Source organism: Cibotium barometz, chromosome 44, assembly GCF_041138505.1.
Source record: "Cibotium barometz isolate CiBa-2024 chromosome 44, ASM4113850v1, whole genome shotgun sequence".
NCBI classification, from domain to species: Eukaryota; Viridiplantae; Streptophyta; class Polypodiopsida; order Cyatheales; family Cibotiaceae; genus Cibotium; species Cibotium barometz.
In genome coordinates, this window is record NC_141089.1 from 13,039,480 (window position 1) to 13,061,567 (window position 22,088).

Genomic DNA, 22,088 nt, shown 5'->3' on the forward strand with positions numbered 1-22,088 from the left:
GGCTTCCACAGCCTTCTTTACACCAGGTGTTCTCATAGTAGCTGGTATCCCAAGATCCTCATCAAGGCTCATCTCTGAGAGCCACTAGACTCTCCATCAACATGAGAATGCCCTGCACAAATGTCAGGCATACTAAGGGACTCAACCACTTTCTCTTTGCCTTTATGTGATGTACTAATCACATTTGTAGAACTGGTAGTATGACGCAGCCTGCCACTCCATGGTCTATCAACAACTGACCCACTAGATGAGGACTCTCCTGGTCCACTCAAAGACTGTGATTGCTGATTTGCATTCTGTGCAACCACATTTCCACTCACATCAACCCCAACAGCTTCTTTTTCAGCAGCAGCATAGTAGCTGCTCATCTCATAAAAAACAACATCCATGCTTACCCTCAACTCACGTGTAGTAGGGTTATAACAACTGTATCCTTTTTGCTCAAGGGAATACCCAATAAACACACATTTTTTAGCTTTTGGATCCAGCTTAGTTCTCAGCTCATCTGGCACATGCACATATGCAATGCATCCAAAGACTTTCAGATGAGATAAATTAGGTTTTCTGCCAGTAAACCTCTCCTTTGGAGTTACATCATGTATGGCTGCAATTGGAGTTCTGTTCATGATGTAAAGTGCTGTAGAAATAGCCTCAGCCAATAGCTATGCATCATATTCTTCTCTCCCATCAATGCTCGCGCAATCTCAGCAATGTGCTTGTTTTTTCGCTCAGCAACTCCATTTTGCTGCGGAGTGTATCTGCATGTAAATTGTCTCTGAATACCATTCTTCTTCAAAAATTCAAAGAACTCATTGGAGAAGTACTCTCCTCCTCCATCTGACCTTAGGCACTTTACATATTTCCCTGTTTGCTTTTCAACCATAACTCTGAAATTCTGAAAATGAGTGAACATCTCACCCTTCTCCTTCATGAAGTATACCCACAATTTCCTTGTGTGGTCTCATCAATAAATGTCACATAATACCTACAGCCTCCCATAGACATGGTCTTCGTAGGACCCCATACATTTGAATGCACAACATCGAGTGCATTTCTGCTCACATTTCTGTCATGTGGAAATACATGCTTTGTTTGCTTCCCAAATTGGCATGCTTCACATATTTTCTGCATATCTTCAACTTTAAACTTTGGCAGCCCTGTCATAATTCCTTTAGTCTCTGCATAGACTTCATTCTCTGCACATTCACATGTACAATTCTTTTATGCCAAATGTCTGTGTCTGCCAATAATTCCTGAACCATTTGCAAACATTGCTGCAGCACTCACTTCAGGCATGTTTACATTCAATGTAAACATTCTGCCCAGTCTGTTGCCTTTTGCAACCAACCTGCACACTTGTCTTTAAAGTCTTTAACATAACAACCATCAATATTAAACCGAACTTACAAACCCTGTTCAATCATCTAGCCAACTGAAACTAGATTCTTTGTTATGTTTGGAACATGAAGTACATCTGCAAGGTACTTCACTTTGTCATCCTGCATAGACAATGGCACATCTCCAACATGGGCAATTGGATGAGTAGTGTCATCCCCCCTATTTCCACAAAACCTGGTCTTTCAAAGTTTTTCATCTCCTTGAACCACTCCCCATGACTTTTCATGTGGTTCGAAGCACCTAAATTAGCGTACCATACATCATCTTTATGTACTGCTTCAACATTTTCAGACATGGCCTTAACGACATGCTGCATATAACAAACAACCTTTCATTATCCTCATTGTTTCTGCTCGAGGACGCATAGTTGTTTTGCTGCAATTTTCCATTTTGCATGTCAGCCTGCTTCTTATAACAATCTGCCTGCACATGTCCAGGCTTACCAATAAAAGCATCCACGTGTATCATTATACTACCTTTGCCAATTTCCACGACCTCTTTGACTCCCCCTGCCTCTGAATTGGCCTCTTCCACCTGCGTGTTGTTGTTGTTGTTGTGAATTCTGGGATTGTTATTGTTGCTACTATTGGCCATAATTCTGATTACCTGTTCGGCCACCTCCTTGGCCACGTCCACGGCCTCGTCTATCTCGTCCTCTTCCTAAACTTGTGTAGAAGGCATGTTGCTCTGAACTGTTTTTGTTTTGTGAAGACTGTTGGTCTTCACCCAAGCTCTTCTCTTCTATAATCAACATAGACACCAAATCTGAGAAATTGGGAATGTTTTCCCGAGTCTGAATAGATGTCTTGAACGCCTTATATTGTGACCCGAGACCACGTAGACAGACTTCCACCTTATCATCATCATCTACTGAAACGCCAATAGATGCAAGGGATTCCACAATACCCTTGATCTTCAATGCATAGTTATTCACAGACATACTCTTTTTCTCCACAGTATGAAGTTCATTCTTCAACTGTATCTTTCGTGCGCCTTGGTATTCGTTTCATAGAGTTTTACCAAGGTGTCCCACGCCTCCTTGGGGGACTTGGCATCCTGTATGTGACCAATCATGGTGTCTTGTATACTGATAGAGAGCCAATACATAACTTTTCTGGATCGTTGGTTCCAATCCTTGAAGTCTTTCACATCTGCAGTAGTCGGATTGATCTCCGGTATCTCCGGTGCCTCTTCATGCTCACCTTCCATGTAGTCCCAGTAACCCTTTTCCATCAGAAAATTTATCAACCTGGACCTCCAAGCATGGAAGTTGTTCTTATCAAGCTTCTCAGCAACAATCTAGTTTATGCCATCATTTGACATCTTGCCAGACACACAAATTTACCAGAAACAGCACTCTGGTTTGTCCTGCATAAACTGCTGTATTTTTTACAACGGTACTGTACTACACTCAAATGTCACAAACCAGTGACCTCAATGTGCATACATACACCCAATGGCAATTATTGACCTCCTTGCAGCACACACAATGTCTGCACAACCAATCTGTCTTCCTGTAGTTCTTAAAACAGAGTTCTGCATAGAATCGATGACTTACCTGACAGTGCTCGAAATCGCCTGCTGTCTCAAAAACGGAGGTCCTAACACGCCCAAAATGCGTTTTCGGTCCAAAAATGTCGTTCGATAAGACAGTATAGTTGCCCTGTAGCTTTACTCCCGCGAAGAAAGCTCCTCAATTCAGAGATCGTTTGTTGGTGCCTCTCGTAGAGCTCCCGACAAGGGTGTAGTCACAAACACAAATAGGGAAGAGTAGATGAAGCTCTTACCCTCGCGTACCGCTTCCTGTGCTTCTCTTGCTTGCAACTCAGCTCTTAGCATGAACCAGGCTCTGATACCATGAAAAGATGCAGGGGCAAAGAGAGCTTGAGCTCTTGCAAGCACACACACACTCACAAAACCCTAAAAGAGAACACACAAGGTGAGGGGCTGAAAAATCTTCTTCTTCTTCACACAACACTCAACACACCATATACAAAGATAAGAGTGCACACTATATGAAAAGGTACTCAACCAAATACATACTAGGGTTCTCTTCACACAACACTCAACACACCATATACAAAGATAAGAGTGCACACTATATGAAAAGGTACTCAACCAAATACATACTAGGGTTCTCTATAGTGTGAACCCAACTAAATGAGATGGCGCTATAACTATGCCAGTCTCTAGAATGGCTGTATCACAGAGACAGTATGTATCGGACGCGTTATCCAAGCATGGGATGGTTGGTTGTAAGCCAATCTTGGTGCCATTAGATTAAAATGGCAAGCTCAGTGTGTGCGGATGCAGGTTATGTGTTGGAGGAGCCCACTATGTACAGAAAGATTGTAGGGAGTTTGATCTATGTCACGATCAGCAGGCTAGATTTGAGTTACACTGTTGGCTCTTAGAGAACCGGTTTATGTAGGTTCTGCATAAACCACATCTTGATGACAGTGTGCGACGCACACTTCGGTATTTGAGGGCCACTGTTGATTATGCATTATTTTATGCAACAGATGTACTATTAGAGCTATATGGATACATAGATGCAGATTGGGTAGGTAGCATCTCAGATAGGAGATCTACCAGTGGATTTATGTTTTTATCAAGGAGTGTTGCTGTGACATGGAGTAGCAAGAAGCAGCCCAGAGTTGCCTTGTTGAGTACAGAGGCAGAGTACATAAGAGCTGTGGCAGCGTGTGAGGTATCTTGGTTACGTAAGCTACTTGCTGATTTGGGATTGCATGTGGAGAGAAAGGTTGTCATATATTGTGACAATCTTATCAGTATATAGTTAGCCAAGAATTCAACTTTTCATGTGCAAACGAAACACATTGAGATGCACTACCACTTCATCAGGGAGAGAGTCTTGGCAGGTGACATATCGACTTAGCTTATGTTAGCACACAAGATCAGGTCGTTGACATCTTCACGAAGGCCTTGGGAGCTGAGAAGATCAGGTCGTTGACATCTTCACGAAGGCCTTGGGAGTTGAGAAGCTCCGCAGATTTCAAGATATGCTTGGACTTCACGAGAGAGCTGGAGTTGAGATTGAGAGGGATTGTTGAGATGTCAAGCTCAACATGAGCTTGACACTCACGAGACGCATGTGTGACTGTTTGACATTTACATCAGTGGGTTTGGTAGCTAGCACCGATATATCTTCACCAAAGATTCTACAGCTAGACTACACTGACTAGTCCACATCTATCCACTCCATTTTAGTGTGTTCACATTATGGACCGCTTGTATATACTCTAGTATGTGTGTTAGTCACTTTATCTCCTTTTTTGTTGAAGAAAAAGGTGAACAATTTTCAGCCTCTCACCTTGTTTGTTCTCTTCTGTACATATAGTGTACCATACGCTTTCTATTAATTGTACACATACTCGAGAATGATAAATAACTTGAAACCCAAAACAAAACTTAAAAAATCCAAAAATTTAAAGCACATCCATGCACCTAGCACATACACACACCCACACTCACCCACGGTGTGCACCCACACACATATGCATGCACATTCACCCCCCCCCCCCAAAAGCTACTCCTTCTTATACCCTTTTAATTTTTCTCCTCTTTAGATCCTTTAAAGTTCTTCCATTAAATTTTTGATACACCCCCTCTCGGAGAAAATTTTCACACACACACACAAAATTAAGACTCAATTAAAAATAAAAATTACAAAAAAAAACATGTGCCATATCATCACATTGGCTTTTGCATCACCTATATCTTTCATGCCACCTCGACAAGTTGCCTATCACCAAGGCTACCCAAAGCTTCTCACTAATATTTCATGTATTTGGCTCGAGATTGTTCCCGCACCATACCATTTAATCTCGCGTGCCAAATTCATGTCATATCCAAGATCATCCACACCTTTCTATCCCGATAGTAACTTCACCACTAACTTGGGTGATATGAGGACATGATCATGATTAGGAAGGAGGTTTAACCACTCTGTAGGTAAACATGGTTTCACCCACCTGACCTACTATAAGGTACTTTATCATCTTACCAACTGAATGGACACTTATCTTTTATAAGACGACACTAGAATATATAAAGCGATCCTAACTTATACTTAATGTCAAATAGAGAAAATCTAAGAACTTAATGTATATACAATCAAGATTAGTAATAGAGACTGAACCATTTTTATGTTTGGTCGACTTCATGTGGAAACTAGTCACTTGTATATAAGTCATTTACAAAATAAACAATACACATCATTCCCACGCAATAGTTTACTTGTGAGCTCTCCTCTTCCCTCTTTTTACTTACTTCTATGCTATTGAATCTTGTTTGTTTGATGGATGCATTCCAGACAGATTTGATTGTAAGTTGTCTTCTTGCATTAGCTTCCCCTTTAGTCTCACCTTTTGTGGGAAAGAACCATCGCAAACGACCTCTTTTTGCCTCCATCTACGCATAGAGAGCTCTCCCTTCTCCCCTTTGGCAAAGGAGCATTCCAATGTGACAATAGGGTAAGGACCCGACAAACAAGCTAGCACACTGACATAGAGAAGTTGTAGTTTGCTACTCGAAGGCAAGACCCCATAACACATGCTTTGGTAATGTTCGACTCGAACACGTGCTTTGGTGAGGCTATGCGAAGTTCTTGATTTGAACACATTGTTGCTAATTAGCAAAACGTAACGTCTTTGTACAAGCAAGTGCATATTAAAATCCTCCCATATGATACTAAATTGCAAAAAGTCCCAATTCATTAGCTTACCAATTGCTAGCTAGCAATCCACTAGCACTACACAACAATCCCTCACTCTCATGAGTCATAATTGCTGCACAGCTACTCCTCTAGTCACCAGTCCAGCTGCTAAGCAACAGTCCACAGCCAATCCACTAGCAATTCAACTGCAAAATAGCAACCCACTGCTAACTATCACTCTAGCTGCTAAGTAGCAGTCCAAGGTGGATCCATTAGCGATATAACTGCCACGTAGCAATCGACAGATAGTCTAGTAGAAGATCAACTGCTAACTAGCAGTCCACGAGCTTACACTAGCAGTCCAAACTACTAACTAGCAAGCAATCAACTAGCACTCTGACTGCTACGTAGTAGTAAAAACAGTCCAAACACAACCCACACACAACCCTATGGTAGATCAACTACAAAATTGCATAACATAGACAGCCCACTAAAAGGTCTAGTATCAGGCCGACCACAGTATGGCAGTCTGTTAGCATTCTAACTGCTAAGTAGCAATCTGCTGGTAGCCCAACTCCTCTCTGGTAATCTACAGTCATTCACAAGTTGAGATCAAACATACATTGAGATAATTTTCTAGAAGATGAGATCAAACATACATGCCAAGATTCACAATAAGCAATGCTCCTTTTGTACATAAAAAGGGAATTCATTACAATTCGTGTACATGTCATGTGACATTAAATCATCTTTGGTGCATGCAAATGCCTATGTGGTACGTGCCAATGCCTATGTGGTTGCCACATTAGCAAGAATATGCCAAAGACATCGTTTTGAGGATATTGTTTGTGGGATCCTTTTCAAGGCTTTGCTTGTACCTACAGAATTTCAAAACAGTTTTGAGTGTCTTGATAAAGATCAACGCTCCTTAGAAGAACAAAGGAGATGATAAAGCACCAGGGTTGCCCTTTCCTCTCTTATAATACAGAAAATCAGGAATGCCTCCAATGGCACAAAACAAATGCACACACACACACGCCCCCTTCCACCCCCCCACCCCCCCCCCCCCCCCCCCCCCCCCCTCTTTCTCCTTTCTCCGCCAATGGGGGCAGGCAGGGGAGTGGGGAGGGGCTGGGCTCAGGAAACATTCTCTTTTGACATCTCAAATATTAAGGCTTCAGAGCATTCCCCAAAAGCAAACTGTCACCGTGCCATTGATATGGTGCTTTGAGGAACAACTTCCAGGGGTTTTGAAAAAGCAGTTTCCATGCAGTAAAACACAAACAACAATCGCCTTGCTGCAATGCACCATCAGTGGACCCTGCAAATCATCATGACCCTCCAGAAGCAATGAAGTAGGATGCATAATACATACCATGTAACCTTTAAAAAATAACCTCACATGCAATGCTGCCAGTGTTGCTGCATATGCCACTACTACTAGTGCATATGCTGCTGTTGCCATTGCTGCAGGTAGCACATGTCTGTGCTTAACAGCTGCAAAAATGCAGAGCACAAAACTATATGTTATTTAGTTTTAGTGCATCCAGCGACGGGTCAAAACCAAGTCCTTTGCCTGGGAGGCCAAATCCTTCACCACCAGGTTACACCCTCATGGACAAGACCATTCCTACATACAAAATAGAAATGGTGTGGCCAAGGATGTATGGCATCAGAAAAGCTCCGAATTATTGATTACAAACCTGAGATGGCTGACGTGTATGCTGGCAAAGGGATGGTGATTTGTGACTTGTCGCGGCAGCCGGTTTCTGCAGCTGATTTGAATGGGCTAGAAATGGTTGTGCACCTGATGTGGCAAAGGGGAAATAAGGTGTACTATAGCCAACCACTGGCCCAGAAAGAGCATTTTGAGGGAGCCTTGGCACATTGGTTAAAGGTGTGGAAAGGGCTGGTATGGTGACCGATGGTAGCGGAGATCCAGGAGCCAGGGCCCGCGGCATCCAACATGTAGAACTGGCACTACCTATGTCCATAACGCCAGTTTTCATATCCATCCCCGCAACGAATCCTATCCCTCCGTGAGGTAACACATGTGGATGTGGCAAGCCATGAGATATTAACATAGGCGGAATGGTGATCCCAGTCCTGTATGACATCGCCTGTGTTCATCCACTTACTAAGTTGATAAGGCATAAATAATGAAATCAATAACACACAAATACATGCTTGCAAAGATAAACCCTTTACCATAATCTGTGACTGAAGTGCTTTTAGATATTCTATGGCCTCCCCCAACATGGAAGCCTTGTCAGTCTGCATAGGCAAAGAGAAACCCTTGAAGTTTCACCCATCAAATCCACAAAAATGATAAATATTGTTGCAATCAGCAACCAAAAAGGCACACCTTGTTAGCATTGGGTATGAGTTCTTGAAGAGCCTTCAGCTTCTCATTTATCCTTTCCCGCCGCTTCTGTTAAGCAAATCACGATAATCAGACCCAGCATGTGTAACATGTTAACAGAAGCAGGCAGCTCCTACATGGCACCTCATGTATCAGACACGACATCGTAACATGGTAGCAAGCAGCTCCAACATGGCGCTTTCCGTGCATTACGCCTTTGCTTTTACTTGCCTACAATAGGAGAAGGTAGATAGAGGGTCACCCTCTCTGAGTTGTTGTGGACTTCAGCTGCTCTGCTCCGCTTTGTCGAGGTTGCTTGTGAAAGAGGAGGCTGCTTCACTAGATCCTGCCAAATAAATCAAGTTCAGGTGTGTGTGTGTGTCAACGTGATAACACTTGCCCAAGCAACTCTTCACAGGCTATACAATCCAACAAATCAAGTACACGTGTTGGTAGAAATACCTCACTTTGGCTTTCAGAGTCATCTAAATCCTTCACTTTTCTCTTCACGCAACCGCCATGGCCATCAACTCTACGACCCTTACCAGAGCCATCTGCATAAGAAGCACCCGACGATTCAAAAGCACCCAAACCTTTCTCTACTCTTTGATTAGCATCTGCAGAGCAACCTGATTTCGAGCCACTTGGTAAATCTGCTATCACTCTGCCATTACAGACTGTCAAGTCATCAATGCACGATGCCGCATCTGGTCCTTTCATAGACAGCATGCCCTGCATTTGATGCAAGGTCGAAGTAGCAGCAATCACACAATGAGAAACATTAGGACCCATCAAAACATTAGGTCCTTGTAAGCTTCTTCCTGTGATAGTGGACTCAATTGAGGAATCAGTGGACGTACACGCCTCTACATTACTTTGATCAAAGTGCTCCATGCATTCGAGGCTGGCTGGCACACCTGTGGTGGGCCTAATGTTTGCTACCGGTCTAGATTGCAAATTTTTCTGAAGATCATAAGGACTGCCAACTAGAGGCGGCAGCAATGAAGCTGCTTTCGATAAGAAGACCGTCTCTTGGAGCACCTGGGTTCCTGGCTTGCGGCCACTAGTTGCACTGTCTGTTGTAAGAGCAGAATTTGGGTTCCCAAGAGAGGCAACAACTGACTGGGGTTGTGACTCTTTGCAGACTATTGCTTGTGCTGAATCAGTATTTATGACTGTAGCTTGTTGTTTCTCCTTGGCAATCCCTGCACTCGGCCTCTCCCTCACCATTGTCCCGATGCTTTGATGCACAGAATCACTACACTGCCCTGCATCACTTTTTTCAAATGATAGAGATGGTAGATAAGAGACAGCATGATGCCCAGAGTACAGAGCCGGGTCCAGATCGGCGACTCGCAATTCCTCATCCAGGGGATACTGCAACCAGGCAATCATCTCGTCATCATCAGAGATGGCTGGCAGAGAGCCTGCTACCCTGCTGCTGCCGCCATCAACCACCGCTGCATCTAAATTCCTGTCGTGGTTTGTTGCAATTTCTCCCACATACAGGGAAGCATCTCCATGATCTCTTGACACTGGCTTGTCTAAAGGGGGAACACTTGCTGCCCAGCTGCTGAGATGCTTTTGAGGAGGTCTGTTATTTTGGCTGTGCATAAGCAACATAAGCTGACCATCCTCCCAACAAAGCTCTTCAAATCCATCATCAGGCCTACAAAAAGCATCATTAAGAACAAAAAGAAAACAGCCCCTAATAAGATTCAAATATCTACTGCAACCCTTATTTTTTATTTTTATTTTTTAAACTTAATGCCACAATTTGATTTCAAAAAAAAAAAGTACTAGATAGAAAATTGCAGATTACCAAGATTCAAAAATCCTACACTCATTTCCTGAAACTTTTTTTTTTGGAAAAGACCCGTTTATATATTTTTAGTTATAATTTATAAACAAAGATTGTGATGATGAGAACGAAAGAAGGGTGCACTCACACAAAGGGGGCATCCATGGAGGTTGGCCTGCAAGCCTCCCCTTGGCTTTTGGTGTTGGAGGAGAAATCTCCCAAGAATCCATTGGCATCCCAATCTGGAACACAGAAGCTCATAGTTTTCTGCAGAAAAGGCAGATCAAAAAAGGCTTCCGATCTGTAAAACAAAGGCCAATACAGGGGCACTAGTCTGCAGGCCCATGTGATATCATCGCCTTTGCCATAGCCAGCTAATAAGAAGTATCAACGCCAGCACTGGAAACTCCTTTTCAACATGCAATGGCTGTGTAGCAGAGGTTAGAATCAGCAAGCTTTCCTGATACATCTTTTTTTGATAATTACTAGCAACTCCTCTTTTTGGCTGAGTAATTAGGAGGGAGGACCCAAATGGGCAGACAGATTGGCCTTCAATAGATACTCTGGCCACATAACAAACCCAGACAGACAAGGCATATGGGCAGTCGATTACTCCTTGGGTCTTATCAATCAATCAGTCAGTTCAATCAGCTGCAGCAAAGGAGTCAATGTGCCTTTCTATCGGTTTGTTGTACTTACACACACACACATTTATACATATATATATATATATATACACACACACACACACACACATTTATACATATATATTTCCACACATTACACACACACACACACATATATATGCATGTATATATATGTGTATGTATCTAGATCCTCCATATCAGGTTCGGGAAAATAATTTTAGGGAAAAGGAACTAAATCTTTTTCACCACTAAATGAGAAGGAAATTGCTATTTTTGAGATGGTATTTTCTATGTGAACTTAGAAAATATAACTAAAACTTGTAAAATTTGAAAGGGTTTTATTTCCTTCTCATAAGAATTTGAGAAGGATTTTTCCGAAGTTGAACAAGTTCTAGGCTAAAGTGAACCCGTCTTTTCCCGAACCCTGCTCCATATACATGCATAAATGTATGCCTGTATGTATGTGTGTGTATAATAATGTGCACACATGCACATGTGTGTGTACATCATATATATGTATGTATGGGTTTCAATACAAATGCGTAGATTGGCTTTGCAATGGGACACCAACATAGTCACAACCATATATTTACACATATAATGTATATTGAGCATGTACACACATGCATGCGTGAGAGTGTTCTCATACACATTTACATTATATATATATATATATATATATATATAAATAGGGTGTTTCAATAAAACATGTTGGCGTACATTGTCCTTGCAACGGGGTCTTCTAGTATAAGGAACCAAACTGGCCACAACCATTGTGGGTGTGGTCACTTTTGATTGTGTGGTCCACATACCACACTATCAAGTACATGGCATTAGGGCTGCTTTGTACCATGGCCAAAATCTACGGAGTTGGCTAGCTTTGTGCACCTGGATGATGTAAAGGAAGGCTTCCAACCTACTTCACATAGTTCATGCAAGTGTCACCAACTACAATGGAACAAGAGAAGATGAGTGGGGCCTCATAGGTACCATAAAGATGTGCCAAAGGTTAGTTGCAATAGAATTCAAGTGTGCCCCCAACAACACCAATGAAAGAGAGCTTAAAAAAGACATCATGCCAAGGGAATGGAGATATGCTCCTCCACATCTTAGTAGAAGAAATCCATCTTGCCAATCTCTCTCTCTCTCTCTCTCTCTCTCTCTCTCTCTCTCTCTCTCTCTCATGCACATACTCACACACTTACTCATTTGATTTATGAACCTTCTCAAACACATGAAAACACTTTTGAAGAAGAGACTTAGTTCCAAAATCAAGGTATGTACATAATTTCGTTTCAATTTACCTCCTCTCAAGATGACATCACTTCAAAGCAAGTGTGTCTTTGCATTTTAAATGTCGGAGCAAGAACAAAACTCATTTCAAGAAATGTTGTCTAAGAATATTTACATTTTAAACCATTGTTTCATGGATGTATTTGCATCTTTCTTCCTATGTAAAAAAAGAAATTCACTAAAGAAAGAATGCATGTACATATCTACTTTTATTTTCCTTAATGTGGTCTTATGTGAACTCTTAATATCTAGTCCCTAAAAGTGTACATATCTACTTTTAATTTACCTAATGTGGTCTTATGTGAACTCTTAATATCTAGTCCCTAAAAGTGTTCTTGATTTTTTTATACTTGTGCCATGCCTAATCTAATGATGAAACAATTGCTTCAAAAATCACCTTCGTTGAAATTGTGCAAGTTTGTTGGAAATTATATTCTTGTTTGCCTAATAATATTTACAAGCCAAGAAATTAAGAAGCACTTCAATTAGTCTTAATGTTCATACATGAAGCAATTTAAAATATTTAAAAGTGTTGTCTAATGGAACAAACCAAGAAATTAAGAAGCTCACTTCAATTAGTCTTATTGCTCATATATAAAGCAATTTAAAATATTTAAGAGTGTTGTCTAATAGATCATGGATTAACACATAGAGAATTGCATTCAAAAGTGGACTTGGTTTATTGATACTTAATGACATATGAGTCTCATGGATGAAAATTTGAAAGTGATATTTTATACATCTTACAAATTCTAGTTCCAATTTTAACACACACAAAAAATGCACCAAGTTGATCTTAATGTTAAACAATTTAGTAGGCCTACTTTATAATAGAAAACCTCAAGGACAAAGATAGCTCATATAGAAAAAAGTTTGGAAAGTTCCCACCTTGGGCAAACCTATATGGTTTGAAATTAAAACCTAATAACATATGGAATTTCATCTCTCTCACCTTGGGCAAACCTATATGGTTTGAAATTAAAACCTAATAACATATGGAATTTCATCTCTCTCTCTCTCTCTCTCCTCTTTTGATAGGTAAATGAAAAGGTAAAGCTTGAACTTTAAGATGTGGGACTGTTTAAATTTAAAGATTGATAATGTATGTCATGTTTGTGTCTTATTGAACTTTGGATAGATGCGATATGTCTTAGCATTCTATTATAGGCTTTACTTTTTGTCAAAATGACTAGATCTCTTGAACACAACAAAGGGTTGAGAATGCCTTGTATTTCAAATTAAATAATATATCTTTTCTTGGTAGAAAACACTTAAAATAATGTTTTGGTGACCTTTGTTTTAGAGCCTCATATACTTTTCTACAATCATCACGAGTGAGCTATTTATTTCCATGTCACAATTTGTTTTTACATTTTCTATGAAAAGAAATATCATACAAAAGTGTAAATGCAGGTGGAGGTCACCTTCGCACTCTCGCACTCATGTCATTGTTTTTTCTAGCCAATCCCTTCGGTTATCTCAAGTGGATAGCTTGTCACTTCTTATTGGAGATAGTGCATATTTTAGAAAACTTCTGAAGTTGATGAGCTTGGTTTATATTTGTCAATGAATTTAGAAAAAAGTGACTTAATATTTGCACACAAAAAAGGTTCCTACTTTTCTAAGAAATTGACATGTCACATGCTTTGTGATTGTTAATCGCTTGTAGTGAAGTATTCTTATTGCTCACAATGATTGCCAAGAGTGATACATGTACAAAGCTTGCTTTGCATTTGCCAATGAAACATTAGTAGTGTTGGCTAAAAATTGACATGTGTTGTTTGTCAATTCCTTTACTGATGTGTTTAATTCATACTAAATGTATACTTGCTTCTTCTTTTTTTGCTTGAGTTGTAGATTGATTAGGATAAATGGATTACAAAAGGGCCCTCTTGATTATAACACAAAAAGGAACGGATCCTATTGTAATTGTAATTTTAACTTTTACTTAGAGTGTGTGCTACCAAAGTTTAAAGTACAATATCAATGTAATTTTTTAAATTATTACTTAAAGCCTACTTTTTTCCCCCCTTTTGTTTAAAAAAATGTGAATCCTTTAAATGATTTTAAAGTAAATGTAAGTGATCTAACCATCTTAAGATAAGAAAATGTAAGTCTTTAAAATTGACTTAATAACAATTTGATTTATTGAAATAACATCCTATTTTGAGCACCCTCACGGATGTGTTAATCCCAAGATAACTAAGTGTTGGTATCCCAAATGCCGGATATGTAATTCCCAGAAGATTATGTACTCATATGTATTAATCCTGAGCACCCTTAGATATATTAATCCCGAGATGATTGGGTGTTGATAGCCCATATATGCTATGAGATAGGTGTTGAAGAACTTGAAAGCAACGATTTCCTAGAAACATATGGCAAACTATGATAGGTACTTGATGGTATTGGGCTTTATATGCATGATATTTTTATGGTAAAATGACAGGGAAAGATTAATTATTAAATTAGTTCTTTTCTTGTTATTTGATATTTAATCTCTTTCTGAAGTTCTATTCTCTTGACATTTACAAATGTTTCAGAATGCCGTATCTTAATTACCCTAAATCCTCAATATTGTGTTGAGACGAAGGGAAACTTGAAAGTTTACCCTTCATAATTTTGTTGGAAGCAATGCAATTTTGTTGGTATAAGACCACTAGACCTTGAAGATGATTAATGTCCTAGTTGATTAGAAGCAATGTAAGGGGAGTATTATTTCCCCCATAATAGTTGACTAGAGCCTCTGAAGAAGTTTGCTCAAGGGAATAGACTTACCAATTGGAATAAATGGAAAGTTCCCCAGCTTAAAATGTTACTTATAATGCCAGACTGGAGAGGTGAACTCTTGAAAATAGGCCTACTAAATAAATAACTTTTCTTATGTTAAGAGAGAATTTAAGTTAGAGGGATATTTTTTGATATTTGTCAAGCAAGGGAAAATTCCCCACCCACTGCAAGAAGCCCTAGATAATGACGTCAATGAAGTCCTACACAAAGCCCAATCAAACCCTTCAAGGGTCTTAATGGATGAGCTGTATTTCCATTTATAGTATTTAATCGAAGGGATATTACTCCAATCGGTGGGTGCCACTTCAAATCCATCATTGTATTCCTATAAAATAGTCCTACGAGATACGTAATGGGAAATGCTTAGCAATCGTATGATCAGTCATTATCTTAATACAATATGATGTTTTAGTCTTTATCTGTGTTCTTCTTCGTAGTTCTTTCAATCTGTAATGATATCTCTGATAAAGTTAAAGTAAAAAACATTAAGTGTTGATTACCAGTAACACTTTTGATGATCTTGCTGTTTATGGCATCTATGGTGGTATGGTGTTCTTCGCCTTGCTAACGGTTTCTTGGCGTCTCTCAGTGATGGCATTTGGTGTTCACGACATCCTGGTAGGAACGATCAACTAGGCGTAATATGTCGGCACTCACACCACGCAAGGAACAGGCGGGTTGACGAAACACATCGGCCCCCCCCCTTCTCTTCAGGATCCATGGCGGTTCTCTTCCATGGAGGACCCAAAGGCTCCGGCTCTTTTCCAGATCGTGGAATCAGAGGATGCAAGATTGGAGTCTCCCATACTCCACTTACATGGAGACCGTTCTCCAAGTACGGCATTTGAAGGCGAGCAGTATGAGACTTAAAGGGACTTCCTCGACAATGAAGACTTCCGGGAAGCGGTGGAGGATGAAGCTTTTTTGGTCCCCAAACCAGATTCATGGGCTGTCATGGCCAATTTCTTGGCTACTGGGGTGGTATAAGCTCAACTTTCCATGTTTTGGTATCGGCCTATCCCCACTATGCTACCTGATTACTCTCAAAAGCTGAAAGAAATTATTCCACCACCAAGTGGTAGGCTCTAGGCATGATTTACTCAATAAATAAGTTCTGCCACTATTTATTGGGTAATGAATTCACATTCCATGTGGATCATCAAGCTCTGTTGTACCTAGTGATGAATAAACCTAATCTGACAGGGAAGTTGGCACGCTGGATGCTATTACTGCAAGAGTTTACTTTCCTTATCCAGCACATTCTGGGGAAAAAGCATGTGGTAGCTGATTTCTTATCTTGGCTAGAATCTGGCGAAGCCCCAGTTTGGTGTCCTAGATTAGTTCTTGGACGTCAATTTCAACAATGACATAAACTAAATTGTGAGGTATGGAATGATAGAGATGCATGAAATAGACATTACTTCTTGGTTTTTTTTAAAAGGGTAAGTGGCTTGCATCTTAGTCATCTCAAAGACAAGAGGTTCGTCTCGAGATCTTTTTGGATCTCTTGAGGTATATTTATGCCTCAAGCCTTAGGAATGATAGCAACACTAACCATTTATAAGACAATGGTGTACTCGGCACACCTATAGCTGCCGGGGAGTGTGACTCCCTTTGAGCGGTAATGTAAGGTGCAGCACAACATCCGTGATATGGGGCTACAGAACTGTGCCAACACATGTGTGGGTGGGGTTGATACATCCGTGGGCTGAGTGGTGGGGAGAAAAGGCGTCTCAGCATCCCCACTGAAACCTTAAAGCAACCCCCCTGCTCTTCCTTGATGAACCCACCAAAGGCCTTGATAATGCAGTAGCTTTCCATGTGGTCAAAAGGCTTCGGACACTCACCAGATCTAGCAAAACCTTGCTCGTCTCTATCCAGTGCCACAGTGAAGTCTTTGAACTCTTCCATCATTTGTGCGTGCTTTCATCTGGTCAAACAGTTTACTTCGGTGTTAGAGTGCATGCAAAGCAGTTTTTTGAAGATGCTAAATTCCCTTGCTAGGCATTCCGAAACCCATCAGATCATTTCCTGTGGATCATAAACTCAGAGTTTGAAGAGACGAATGACGATAATGACATAGATATTGGGGAATGGAAGAATACCCACATTACACAAAGCTCAGCATCTCATATTCTTTAAACAAATGCTTGGAAGGAGGCCACACCGGCGCGGCCTCCTTTGAAGAATTTTTTAAAAAAAAAAATATTCACAAGTTCTATTAAAAGAATGCCCGAAAGGAGACTGAGGCGCGGCCTCCTTCCGGGCATTTTTTTAAAAGAACTTGAATACCAATGAAACTCACCTTCACTTTATGGAATAGCGTAACCTCATTAATCTCAAAGGCGGAGCTAGGCATATTTTCTTTTAAAAAAAATTCTTGGAAGGAGGCCGCCTCGGCGGCGGCCTCCTTCCGGGCATTTAAAAAAAAGAAGAACTTATGCGATAGAGCGACTGGGGTGGCCTCCTTCCGAGCATTGTTTTTTAAAAGAACTTATGCGATAGAGCGGCTGGCATGGCCTCCTTCCAAGCATTTGTTTTAAAGAACTTATGTGACAGAGTGGCCCCAAATTTTTATTTTGGCCTTTCATTATATGAGATGGCATTATGTCAATGGAAAACTTGTAGCAATTGATAAGGACTTGGAGGATGTCATTGAAAATCCATTGATGTTATTAGAAGGATGGTTTGAACATGAGCTCTTGACAGTACTCAATATAAGGTCAAACATCTTACTGTGTCAAGTGAGAATAGACTTGGCAAATGAGGATGACCTACAAGTGCCTGTTGATTATGTGTTCAAGTGCAACCACCATAAGGTATGTTATTCAATCTAACATCGAAAAATTATTCATTTCAAAACTATGCCATAATCATTATTACTTATATATATTACTTTGATTTTTGGAAATAGGTACCAAGGAGAAAAGAAAGAACCATTCAATGTAAAGACATTTCACGGAAGCAAGTTTTCGTGGTGCAAACGACCATCACATAGAGATAAATGGAGATAAATGTTATTTTGACAGCATACAGTTACATCAATCATGACAACATTTTGTATTTCTCAGAGCAATAGAAACTAAGACAAATATTCTATATTTTCTTATTGGATGTTTAAAAAATTGATAGCATTATGGCCTTGAGACCAGTAATTAGCTTTCTAACCGATCTGCACGACGAAACAATACTGTTGTCAATACTGAAAGTTCTCTAACTACTTCTCCTTCTCTCTCTCTCTCTCTCTCTCTCCATCTCCAACTCGTTACAATATATAAATAATGATTGTGTGGACTTACTGTCTCATGGTGCCATGGAATTCTTCACCTGAATTGTTCAAGTAACAAGTCTTGGATTCCATATCGTAAACGAACAAACTCTAGTGTGAACTATAGCATGCAATTAGGAGTATCAGAAGTAACATAAAAAATATATAGTAAATTTAGGACACAATACTAAGACTATAAATGAGATTGCATGTCACTTACTCTTTATTGTATGCCATTAGAATTATTTGAGCTACATCGAAATTTATCGAACTAAACCATGGACATACATCAACCAATGAAGTATGTTGTGCAGTAAGAACTAAGGAAAGAAGGGAATCTACAATATATACACAATTTTGAACATCGAATGGGAGATTTGATATAATCAAGCTGCACAAGAAAATTACATTATATTAGTTACTTTGGATAAGCAAACCACTTTACGATCATGATGATGACAAGGACATAGCAAACTTTATAACTACTATGATAATTATATCGTTGACCTCCCTTGAAACATTGGATAAAACATCAATCTCCTCTGCATCGAAAGGGAAAAATTGCACGGTGCCTCGCACCGGAAGTCTAACATGAAATGAGGGGACAAAATAACTCAAAGCTCTAACATTCGGCTTATGCATTTCCCGAATAGCCGCTTTCTTCAACTGTAGTTCTTGGAGCTCCTGCATCCTGGCTTGGTCTCCAATCCTTTGTGCGTTGAGCCTTGTGTCATGAGAATGACTAGGCTCTGTCACTTCTGTGATCTTAACTTTCTTCGTCAAAGGAGGGATTTCCAAAATTCCTTTCATTCTCTTGTCACTAAGTAGGACGGGCTTCAGCGTACGGTCATATAACGAAGCGAGTTCATGTCTTTCGGCATCACAGTGATTCTGTGTGCACGCGCGGCAAGGACGTAGCTATCCTGAAAAAAATCGACAAGCCAGTCTTCCGCAGCCTCTTGTAAACATCCTAGGGCAGAGGCCTACCAACGCATATTAATGCCAAAATATTTGCATGTCGACCGAGCTACACGTTGGAATGGCAACTTTGGAACCGCGCAATGCATATGTTTCTCCACCTTCCTTGGTTCAAGAAGGATGGATCTATGTTGGTATCTGCTTCTCCTCATTGAGCGCAGTGTAGACATTTTCTTTCCCGAACTAGGTTCTTTACCTACTTTAGGATCATTTGTAGATGAGAACCTTGCGGTCTTCTTCGTACGCGCCATCTGAAAATAGTCATAATGTTACATGATAAGTTTCTCAATAAATACATAGGACAATAAAATAGCAACAAATCACTACAACGCAATTTGGGCATATCAGATACAATCACAACACAATCCTCACGTTGTCGTGATTTATCACGCTTAGCGCTTCAAAACACAAAATAATACAAAAACTACTAAAAAAGTTAACTTGGATAACGAAATAGCTTTAAATCACTACAACGTGATATGGATACATCAAACAAAATCTACATCAACTCCTCGCATTGTAGTGATTTCTTAAACAGACCCTTTCATTTGACAAAATAACACATGAATAATACACCTAACAATACCTATGACGATAAAATAGGTTCAAATGACTACAACACGATACAGACACATCAGACCTAATCGTCATACCCTCCTCGCGCTGTAGTGATTTCTTACGTAGAGCGTTTTATTTCACAAAGTTAGTCATGAAAATAAGTCATAGATAACATACATGACACAGAATAATGTATAGGATAAGAAAGTATGTCCAAAACACTATAATGCAATATGGCTACATCAGAAAAATTGTAATTCATTCTTCGCATCGTAGTGATTTGTCAGACATTGCCTTTCGTTTGACCAATATCTAATGAACGTAGGTAAAACATGATATATATGACTGAATATAACATTTAAGACTAGTAGTGATTGCTTGATAACTCCCCAAAGAATCACGCAGGGAAAAGGTTGAACAGATGTACGCTTGATAAATCACAGAGATGGTGTAGAGATGAAGCACGGTAGAGGAATACATGCAGCTGAAGGAGGCAAAACTAAACGGGGGCAAAAGACAAGGACACTTGACATTTACCAAGGACAAGTACCACATTTACCGAGGACAAGTACGACACACATACGAAAGAGCATGTCAATGATGAAAATTAGAAGGTGTGTTTACTTGTTAATGACTTTTTATTGTGTTGAGTAGCTTATTCTATTTGTTGTGTTGGCTCATCAACAATACTGTTTTGTAGCTGGTTGTGTTTGAGGATGAGTTTCTCGGGCGCGGAGCAGGCAAACGCATGGAGGGACTCGAAATGGGACTCATCACACACTGGGAGAGTACATAAACCAATTGAAGTTTCCACAATTCAGATACCTTGGGGCATATCACATCAGGTGGAATGTAGACAAAGTCATACTTTTGGAGAAGCAGTTAGCGTTGCGAATCTTTGGGCAAGGCCTTGAAGTCTATGCACTAAGGAGTTAATATTACTTAGCCTATACTGCTTATGGATTGGCATGTGGGGTTAAGGATCCCAATATGCTAAGTGATTATGGCAAAAGGGAGCTTCTCAGATTCACAAAATCGAGGGTTCCTCCAGTTTTACAGTTACAGGATGTTGCAGAGCCATCTTCAAAAAGGGTAAGGCTTCATGCACCTGAGGATATTAGTCAGCAGGTTAAGGAGTAGTAGTATATTCCTATCTCTTGTAATAATATTCTCTCTCGTGTAATGTTATGACACTTTTGCATATGATCATTTCTGAATTTGAAATGTTAATCATGGATATATGGGTATCCAAATCTTTCCATTTCTTTGTTTTGTTCCTCGCCATTCTGCATGCTTAATACTTACATTAGATCTCCTCCATATATCTTATTTTCTTTCTTTATTCACAAGTTTTACTGCTTGATTAATTTCAAATGCTTTGAGCTACTACTTCTTTTTGGCTTTGTTACAAGCTTCAGATACAGGTATTCTGGGTAAAGTGTCTTCCCTTTTTTAAACAGAATCTTTCTTTTATTTAGAGGAAATAATTATGAGATCAGAAAAGGAGATTCTTACTCCTGAATACCTTGAAGGCTGGGGGAGGAATCTTACATTCTACCCCACTTAAAAAGTGCGAAATGTCCTCATCTCGCAAGTAGAGGACAACTCTTTTGCTTAAGATCCAATTTATTATGGGGTTCCTTATATTCTGGTCAACCCAACAGAATATGGGGATAAATATCCCTTATATAGAACTCAGCATTAAATAACGATTCATTCAGATCATATCATTCATATCTTTAACACGATAATGGTCCATTAGACCGAAAAATTTCCTTGTGAACATTCCTCCACGGGAATTTTAGTTAAGCAAGTTCTCAATTTGTCATCCCTTAACTTGATCTACCATCTCAAGTATTAACAGTAGCAATTTGACAGCACAATCCACTAATCTCATAGTGATTTGCTGAAATCATTATCATCATTTATCATTACAGGGACTCGTCCCAATCAAACACATTGTGGTTTCGCTCAGCTTATTACATTTCAACTAAATTTCAGAAATCATCATTTTTCAATCAGAATCCAAATCAATTCATCAATTCTCAAACAGAATTAAAAATCATATCAACCACATTCGAAATCATCATCTGGATAGCATTAACGATTATAATTTCAAGTCTTAGATTTACTCGTATATACTGTCAGTAAAGAGCTGCAGTTATACTCTCGGTATATACGGGTAGTCATGATACTTGGAACTATAAGATAGATACCATCATGTCTAGGCCTCAAGCAAGTCAAGGTTCCATATAATTGCGGTACTTCCATCTGAAAACCCAATTACTAAATTACGAATTTTTCAGTTTGAATAT

The 22,088-nt window shown here is 39.8% G+C and overlaps 1 protein-coding gene across 3 annotated transcripts; it reads right to left on the reverse strand.

Annotated features, from left to right (window-relative positions):
* Window positions 1-6,764: 6,764 nt before the first annotated feature.
* On the reverse strand, window positions 6,765-10,946 carry LOC147612981 (uncharacterized). Of its 3 annotated transcripts, none has more exons than XM_086782262.1 (7): window positions 10,388-10,946; window positions 8,901-10,107; window positions 8,701-8,784; window positions 8,442-8,507; window positions 8,285-8,350; window positions 7,780-8,196; window positions 6,765-6,954 (listed from the first exon to the last, which is right to left on the reverse strand). In XM_086782262.1, the coding sequence occupies exons 1-7, from the start codon at window positions 10,498-10,500 to the stop codon at window positions 6,937-6,939; spliced, it is 1,971 nt and encodes a 656-aa protein (XP_086638388.1). In that variant the 5' UTR covers window positions 10,501-10,946; the 3' UTR covers window positions 6,765-6,936. The 3 variants fall into 3 exon arrangements, with proteins under 3 accessions (XP_086638388.1, XP_086638387.1, XP_086638386.1); XM_086782261.1 differs by having other exon boundaries at window positions 6,765-7,573; XM_086782260.1 differs by lacking the exon at window positions 6,765-6,954 and adding an exon at window positions 7,136-7,397.
* Between the last annotated feature and the right edge of the window lie 11,142 nt (window positions 10,947-22,088).